General features: G+C 41.7%; 1 protein-coding gene across 1 annotated transcript in view; it reads left to right on the forward strand.

The window, feature by feature from the left end:
- Positions 1 to 8,370, forward strand: part of sparc (secreted protein, acidic, cysteine-rich (osteonectin)) — a 29,218-nt gene extending 20,848 nt beyond the window's left edge. The window contains exons 7-10 of the mRNA XM_041193855.1: positions 2,149 to 2,285; positions 4,282 to 4,430; positions 6,328 to 6,476; positions 7,677 to 8,370. Of these exons, the coding sequence (XP_041049789.1) occupies positions 2,149 to 2,285; positions 4,282 to 4,430; positions 6,328 to 6,476; positions 7,677 to 7,705 (464 nt within the window). The 3' untranslated portion in view covers positions 7,706 to 8,370. The remainder of the gene's footprint in view (positions 1 to 2,148; positions 2,286 to 4,281; positions 4,431 to 6,327; positions 6,477 to 7,676) is intronic.
- Positions 8,371 to 9,246: the final 876 nt, after the last annotated feature.

Genomic DNA, 9,246 nt, shown 5'->3' on the forward strand with positions numbered 1-9,246 from the left:
GGACTACAGGAATCATCATATGAAGAAAAAGGGAATTTTAAAAAATTCATAGTGCACTCCCCCAAATAAGGATTAGGTACCGGAAAAAATAAATAGGAGTAGAGAGTGAAATAGCAAAATAAACAGACAGGTAAAATGAATCGCAGGGAGTAGAAAGAGACAAGGATGAAAACAAGAGTGATGTCTGCCTTAGATGCTTCTGGCAAGCTCAATAAAAGTTGTAAACAGTGTATTATAACTCACAACACCAATTTATTCCCTGTGTTCATAGTCTTAGCACATTAAAAACATCTTCTGACCATTGGAGCTGGAATGGAGATTCACTGTTAGATAATACAAAGGCTTTCACATAGTCAGCTTTGCCATCAAGGTGGCAGCTGTCATGATACCAGGACAATGAATGAGTGGGTGTGAGTTGCAGGGAAGGGGAGCATTTATTTCTTTGAACACTTGGCACTGTAACTGTACCAGTCCATCACTCTGTGCCGTACACTATTTCAGTAAGGGATACTTCAATGGAGTATATGGAGGGTTTATAACAGGAACATACAAAGAGAGGTATTATTAAAACAGTAGCCTTTAATCTGTTCTGCAAAGCTCATTAAATGTTTGACTAGACAAATATATTCCCCCTAAAAAGACTGAAACTTCCTGCACCAGATCCAGAAATACAAACTAACTTACTCCATGATCTCTGTGGCTCTGGGAATACTTTGGTTTTGCTAATATGTTTCATTTCTCTTTACATTATATATGTCTTTATATCTGTGAACACATGAAAGATTCTTTAGAGTTCAAAGAGTTTATTGCAGAAAATTATTTTATAATTGAAGTCATTCCAAGTTGATTCGTTCCTGCCTCATAACAGTACATTTTTCATATTTCTCCCCTGCCACCCTCCACTGCCCTCCAGCCATCAGCTGATGACATGAAGTGCACTCTGAGTGAGACATCTTTTCCATCACTTAACTCTTCCTCAAATTGCCACCTGTCCCAGCACACAGCGTGCATCTCTTTGTTGTTTGTGGAATCTTGCTGTGTGCAAAATGGCTGCTGTGTTTGCCTGCATAACAATCACTGCATTTCAAAGTAATTTATTACTGTGAAGCATTTTGAGATTTTTGAAAGATGTGATAAGCTGTTGTCCATATGTTAGTCTTTTGTTGTTTGAATGTAATATGTCGTCTTGGAATATGCAATATCTGTGGGAAAGTGCATGTTGTTGGATGAATTTCTGTAGGCAGTAATAACTTGACTATATGACACCTGTTTTGATTGCTTACCACACTGGGATACTGCTGATTTATACTTAAGAGGAGATTAGATATCTGTGGAGTAATGCCTCATAAACCATAGGTGTTCACTGGAAAATCACACACCCACTGTCTGTGATTTTCTGCTGCATGCTTTCAACGTGCGCGGTGCCTACTGCAGTCAAGGACTTGGAAGATCTACCCTGGACATTTTTGAATGACATATCTTTTTAAAATGATATAGCGCTGAAGGTGGCCCTTTTATTCATTGTATCTATGCCAGCTCTTTGAAAGTGCTATTCAATTAGTCCCATTCAGCAGCCCTTTCCCCATAGCCCTGCAAATTGACCCTCTTGGGAGGCTTATCAATTTTCTTTTGAAAGCTATTATTGAATCTGCTTTCACCTGCCTTTCAGGCAGTGCATTTTAGATCATAACAACTCGCTATGTAAAAATAAATTCTCCTTATCCCACCCGTGATTCATTACTTAAATCTGAGTCTTCCGATAACTGACTGTTCTGCCACTGGAAACAATTTCTTCTTTAATCTATCAAAGCCGGTCATGATTTTGAACACCTCCATTAACTCTCCCCTTAACCTCTTCTGTTGTAAAGAGAACAATCCCAGCTTCATTAATCTTTCCATGACAGTGAAGTCCCGCACCATTCTGGGCACCTGAAATTCCTGGCACCATTCTGTCAGCTTAGTTGGCTGTATCCTGCCTTATTCCCATGCTAGTCTGTGTTCATCATCTGTTAATATTAATTTTCCATCTGTTGGCTCTTCAAGGTTTGGACAGAATGGAAATTAATTACTCCAACATAGAATGAAATAAAGTAACTATGTTATGCAGGGCTCTTAATATCTTTATATCTCTTTGGGATTCCTCTGCAGTCATCCAAGAATGCGTTGATAGTGAGCTGGCTGAGTTCCCTCTGCGTATGCGTGACTGGCTGAAGAATGTTCTGGTGACCCTTTATGAGCGTGATAATGAGGAAACCAACCTCCTGACTGAGAAGCAGAAGATGAAGGCAAGAAAACTCGCCCGATTTGCTTTTAATGATTTAAAGAAATGTAAAAAAGTCAGCCTCACTGTTTAAAAAAAAACAATTATTTCCTCTTCTTTTGGTATTTAGGATCTTGGAGGAAGTGGATTAGAATAGCTCAGATTGGTGTTAATCCCTATCCCTTTGAGAAAGTATTTGGTTTCTGTTTGACAATCCTCCATGATGATGTGCCAGAGATTAGAAACTCATCAGTAATGATGACAAGAATCAGAATCTTACAGCATCGAAGGAACTTGTTTGGTCCGTTATGCCCCTGCAAAGGCACAGTCTACCTGTGTGGTACAGCTCCAACCATGGTGCATATCCATGCTTATGCATTCCTAATGTGGTCATGGCCAAATGCAGCAGTCTGCATGGCAATGGTTTTCAAATATTTACACTGTGAAGCACCCCTGAGAATATTGAAGCATTCCTGGGAACAGCCTAAAAATAGACATTCCCAGTATGAACATGAGAACACTCAAGCATAAACATTTACAGAGAATACAGACATCTGATAATTTCAGCGACCACTGATATCTCCTTCCAGACTTCCTAGGTCCAGACACTCCAGTTTGAAAGCCTGTGCTGCATAAAAATGGATGTGGTGGATATTTCAAAAATCAATTAATGCAATTATAAATTAATAATCATGCTAATTTCTCAAACACGTTGACTTCAATACAACATCCCCACCCTCAGCCCCCTGTCAACTCTCAGGAAGCAATCAAGGGAGATAAAACCTAAAAAACATGGAAACAATGGCCATGCCCTTTACTCTTAATGGTGGCATGTTTCGACCTGTGCAAGTATTCCATCTTGGAGAGGTGTCAAGTTTCAGTACGAGATTAAAATCAAGCTTCCACAGTACAATTGGGAGACTGATTCAAATTTAACAATTACTGGCACATTTCCTAGGGACTCAGGAAACCAGGCAGTGAAAGAGAGACAGAATCTGTCAGCTTCAGACGGTGAGACTCTTCAAGGAAAATCGTGAACTCGCCACCCCCGCCACCCTCCCCGATTGTGATCTCTTTCTCGAGCTCCTTCTGTGATTGGCTGAAACAGCTCCCACTCGCAATTTACAGCATGCTCCACCCGCCCAAATGACCCTGGCTGTGACCTCCTGTATCCTGATATTGGATGCCCTGCCCATCAATTTTACCAGTTGCTGGGCAGGAAAGAAATTATGATGAGGTTCATTTGTTAATTGTGGCAGGGCCCCTATTTCCCTGGCCTTCACAGATTTTCCCTGGCTCTGGTGTTCCCCCATGCCCTTTCTGTAAATATCATAGTCATGAGGGCACAGCAGGAGGCTATTCAGCCTATTAGGTCCATCTGATCTCTCTTTAGAGCAATCCAGTAAGTCTCATGTGCCCCCCGACACCCCCATCCCTGTAGCCCTGCAAGTGCCCATGCAATTACCTTTTCAAATCATTGAACATCTCTCCTCCCAATACCCTCCTAGACAGTGAGTTCCAGGTTATTACAACTCACTGAGTGAAAAGGTTCTTCCTCACATCTCCCCTGTATCTCTTCTACAAAATCTTAAATATCCTGGCTGTTGCTTGTAAATGCTCAGTTCTTTTGTTAAAGTTCTTTTCAAAACTGGAGTCCCATAAGTCATTTAATTTGATCCATCCAGCCTGTGATATCTTGGCTATATTTCCATTCGAGCTTATATTTCTTATTATGATATCTAATGTTTGAATTTAGTAGGCTCAGGGTTTTATAATAGCCACTTCCACATTGATAGATTAGTCATAAATCTGAGCAACATAAACCATTAGCTGAAGAATTATGCAATTAAATGGAAACACCCTTGTTTGTTTCTATGCATTCAGTAACCTAAACAATCATGTGCTAATATCCTGCTTCTGTCTAGTCTTTTTTCTGCTGTAGCAATGGAATATTATATTGGAAGAAGCACTATTGATACCACTGCAACATGTCTGATGATTGTTGTCCTTCTGTCCAACAGGTGAGGAAGATGTATGAAAATGAAAAGCGTCTGCAGGCTGGAGAACACTCCTTGGATCTTCTGGCTCATGACTTTGAGAAGAACTACAACATGTTCATCTTCCCTGTTCACTGGCAATTTGGACAACTTGATCAACACCCAGCTGACAAGTAAGCTTCTTTAGTGACACGGGGTATGTCTAGATCAGGGACCTTGTTGACAAGAATCTTCTATTTTACAGGACCTAGCTATTAAGTTAACCCTGTCTTGGAAAATATATCCACTTTTGGGGTTTCTCTGTGGTGCGCACAACAAAAACTATCCAAGTATTAAGGATGGTTGAAACACATTAATTCCCTCATACCTGGTATTGAACAGTGCAGGTTTTGTTTGGCCTCGTCTTTCACTTTTTCATTTTGTAATTCTAGGCGCTGATCTCTAACTATAGTCACAGGCCTCGCCTGTAGATCGGAATTTGGGGTGCAAATCAGTGTTGCAGACTTTTTCTCTGTGTCTTAGAGAATTTCATTGACTGTTCTATATGTTTCTTTTGAGATTGGTAGCTACAAGAACACAAGGGATAGGAACAGGAGTAGACCATACAGCCTGCTGGGCCTGCTGCACCATTCAATATGATCATGGTTGACGTTGGGCTTCAAGTTCACTTTTCTGCCCACTCCCTACATCCCTTGATTCCCTGAGAGACCATCAGTCTGCCTATCCCAACCTTAAGTCAACATCCTCCGGGGTATAGAATTCCAAAGATTCACAACCCTTTGAGTGAAGAAATTTCTCCTCATCTTAGACTTAAATGATCGGGAGACTGTGCCTCCGTGTTCTAGATTTGTACCATGCATGAATCGTACAGGCCATGCAGCTCATCATGCATCTGCCAGTACTTTGAAAGAATTATCCATTGGTCCACTTCAATGCTCTTTCCGTATAGTCCTGTGGATATTTTTTTCTTTTCAAGTGTATATCCAACCGTGTGGAGTATCTAAAACTGATATTCAACTAATTCAGTATATTTAGTCACCTGACAGTTGTTTGCTGCAACAATATTGGGCCATAACTTCTGAGCTCCAGGGTATTGTATTGGGGGATACCCAAAAGATTCACTGGGGAACACCACCCGCCCTGCCCCCCCCCCACTGGGTGGTCACAGGGAAGGTTTGCACGGCAATTACCTGGAAGCGCAAACTTCCCCTAGGCAATTGCTCTGCACTGGGAACCATCCGATAAAGCAATTTAAATCGCAAACCTCAGATGGTTCCGACTGTGTTACATCAATGGTTGCCCAGAAAATGTTAGAAGAATTAAAACTGCTTCTAACTCTGGATAACTATTGCACAGACTCTCATCGACAGGGCACACCCCACTCTCCCCCGATTGCCACACCAAGGGACTACACCCCCTAGACGAGAACTCCCCAACTCACAGTATTACCCCCCCATCCCCATGGGGACTCTTTCCCTAGCCACTCCCCCAAGAGAGGCCTGACCCCACACCCCTCCGAGGCACAACCTGACCCAACCTGCACCCCTCACCCCCACCAACCCGAGGCCTCACCCAACCACTCCCCACCCCGAGGCCTGATACCAACCTCCCACCCCCACTGTGGCCTGTCCCTCCCCCCAACCGAGCTTGACACCCCCTACGAGGCCCACCCCGGACTTGACCCCCGCCCCTGAGGCCCGACCATCCCCAGCCCCGAGGCATGACCTGACCACCCCCACCTCCCCCACAAATCCAACCAATTACCTTATATGCTATCCTTTTCCCTGGCTGGACCTTTAACTTACCTAGTTTACGGCAGCTAGTGCCGTAAAAAAGGGGGCATGGCCTCCTTGAATTCGATAGAGTTTCATTCGATGCTAGACTCTGGGGGCGCTGCACTGCCATGATCTGGCCCGGCCTGAGTCGGAAGGTCGGGTGAGACAAGTACAAAAACCAGAAGTGGAGTGGTAATCCAATTCTGATTGCCACTCTGAGGAAGTTCAGGCCTTATTAAGTTATGTCTTTAAATGAATCCTAAGACCTGCAAACACACCTTTGTTTTAAATACAGGTACCTTTCTCACTCTGAGCTGGCTCCTCTGCGTGCTCCCCTGGTCCCAATGGAGCACTGCACCACTCGCTTCTTCCAGAAATGCGATGCAGACAATGATAAATTCATTGCCCTTGAGGAGTGGGCCACATGCTTTGGCATCAAAGAGGGTGAGTATCTCAGACAGCAAGAACAAAATTGCCCCTACTCACTTGCTGAAGTTTAAACTAACTTTCCAAGAGCAATGGTTAAATTGAGTGGGGAATGAGGAAAAATGATCAGTACAACTTCTTCACCCTGGAAAACCTGGGGTTTTCCCCAGGCTTTGTAAAAATCTTTTACAAAAGTAAATGTATTGAACAAGAAAATATTTCAGGCCAAACTACTTCAAATAACAGTCAATGTAAATATGAAATAACTGGTTTATTGAAGCAAGTAGTATTAATAGGTTCAAGAGGATGGGAGTTGTTTTCAGGAGGAAGAGGAGATTGAGGGAAATACTGAAGTCAAAACATTTGATTGAGACCAATCAAAAATGGACAGGCGTTAGAAGCTATGCTTGTGATAAACTGAAGGACAAATTTCTAAACTCATGAGAATACTTGGAATAGATTTCCATTGATTTTGATGGGACTTAAAATTGGGCAGTTTCCATAAAAGGCAACTGAACTACAATACCAGTTTTACACTTTGGCAAATTTTCAGTTTACTGCTCTCATGGATTCATCACATAAAAATGAGTTGCTTAGGCATCTGTTTAAACTGATGGCAGCTTGACTTATCCTTGAGTTACTTGTGCAGGTTTGTGTCGCATGATAGGATATTTAAATATATAGTCCCAAGATAACACTCCAGTGCAGCATTGTTAGAGACGTTGATCTTTGGATAAGATATTAAACCAAGGTGCTGCCAACCTGTTCTAGCAGTTCAGGTGGAGGTTAAAAATAACTACTAGAAAAAGGACAATGAGTTTTCCCAATTCCCTGGCTAATAAATTCCTTCCTTGTGCAATCATAGCAAAAAAATAAACACCAGACTGAGTAGTCATTCATTTCAATGTTGTGGGGTGTTGTGATGCATCATGGCTGTCTCATTTGCCTACAGAACGAGTAACTGCCTTCAAAAAATAATTGATTACTTGAAGTTTGTGGGGGTTATTTTCAACTTCTCGCCTCTCGTAAATCTGATGTTATAGATCAGACTCCCATCATAGAAGCCACTCAGTCTTTTGCAAGCATCATTATGTTTACAATAAGCTGCTACATGTAAATATAAAATTATGTCTCCTGTACTTAGATGCAAATGCTAAGTATCTAGTCTGATAAACTATGAACTAATTTTATTTTATTTTTTCTCTTTTTTTCTTACAGAGGATATTGATGGCAATCTTCTGATATAAACTTTTGTGTTTCTATGCCTATTGCTGCCCATTGCTACCTTCGGGTAGTGGTGCTATGTAGAGTCTGACTACATTAATGGTGCTACTCTCATTTATTATCTATACCACTGTAACACAGTGCATGTGCTTCCAATAACATCTTGTCAACAAAAAAGACGTACATCTTCCTTCAATTGTTGAAATGCGACCATATTTTGTTTTTTTTTAAGTGTCCTTGTTGGTTTAGACAGGAACTTTGCATGTGTTAACATAACAGTGCTATCTAGATTGTTGCCCATGGAAGAAAATAATGCATATTAAATTAGCCCTTTAATGTCCAGAAGCCAGGAGGTTCATAGCTTTTCTCCTTTGTACAGGTAGACAGTGATTGGTGTAGTTCGATGGCTGGGTGTTAGAGAATTAATTTCAGTATGCTGTTAAAAGTTGTTTTGGATTTGCATTTAAGGCGGGGTGCTAATGTAATTTGTCTGGCACCTGAAATAGATTGTAAAGCAAAAAAAAATGGACACGCCAATGTTAATAAGCATGTAAATGAATCTGGAAAATGAGAATGTGATCGTACAGGTTGGAGAAAGTCTACCTCGAACGTACCCTTTTGCTATTCGCTAACACATGAGAAGCACACTTTCAATATTTCTTCTTTCTAATAAAAATAATTAAAACAAGATCTTTCTTGCATGCAGTTGCGATGTTGCAAGTGTTTTATTTCACTGCAGAGACCATACTTATTCCAACTTTTGTATCTTTGGTACTTTGTACCTGGTCAGGGAGCTAAGATATTTTCTGTTACGTGCTTCTCAACTGTTCACTGTACAATGCAATAAAACAACACCACAGTGCTACAATAAATTGCATACCCGTGCTTCTTAACTCCATGTTGCACAGTGCAATACAATCACAAATTACACTGCAGTATTACTTTTTGTTTTATAATGGTACACAGTACAATGCAACAGACGCCACTGTAAATTATAATATTTTTTATTCATTCACGGGATCTGGGCTATGCTGGCTGGGCCAGTATTTATTGCCCATCCCTAGTTGCCCTTGAGAAGGTGGTGGTGAGCTGCCATCTTGAACTGCTGCAGTCCATGTGGTGTAGGTACACCCACAGTGCTGTTCGGAAGGGAGTTCCAGGATTTTGAACCAGCGACAGTGAAGGAACGGCAATATATTACCAAGTCAAGATGGATAATGATATTGAGGGGAACTTCAAGGTGGTGGTGTTCCCATCTATCTGCTGCCCTTGTCCTTCTAGAGGGTAGTGGTGCTGCCTAAGGAAGGTGCTGCCTAAGGAGCCTTGGTGAATTCCTGCAGTGCATCTGCTGCTACTGTGCATCAGTGGTGGAGGGAATGAGTGTTTGTGGATGTAGTACAACTCAAGTGGACTGCTATGTCCTGGATGGTGTCAAGCTTCTTGAGTGTTGTGGGTGCTGCACTCATCCAGACAAATGGGGAGTATTCCATCAGACTCCTGACTTGTGCCTTGTAGATGGTGGATATGCTTTGAGGAATCAGGAGGCGAGTTACTTGTCGCATAA

This window comes from Carcharodon carcharias, chromosome 8 (assembly GCF_017639515.1).
Source record: "Carcharodon carcharias isolate sCarCar2 chromosome 8, sCarCar2.pri, whole genome shotgun sequence".
In the NCBI taxonomy this organism is placed as follows: domain Eukaryota; kingdom Metazoa; phylum Chordata; class Chondrichthyes; order Lamniformes; family Lamnidae; genus Carcharodon; species Carcharodon carcharias.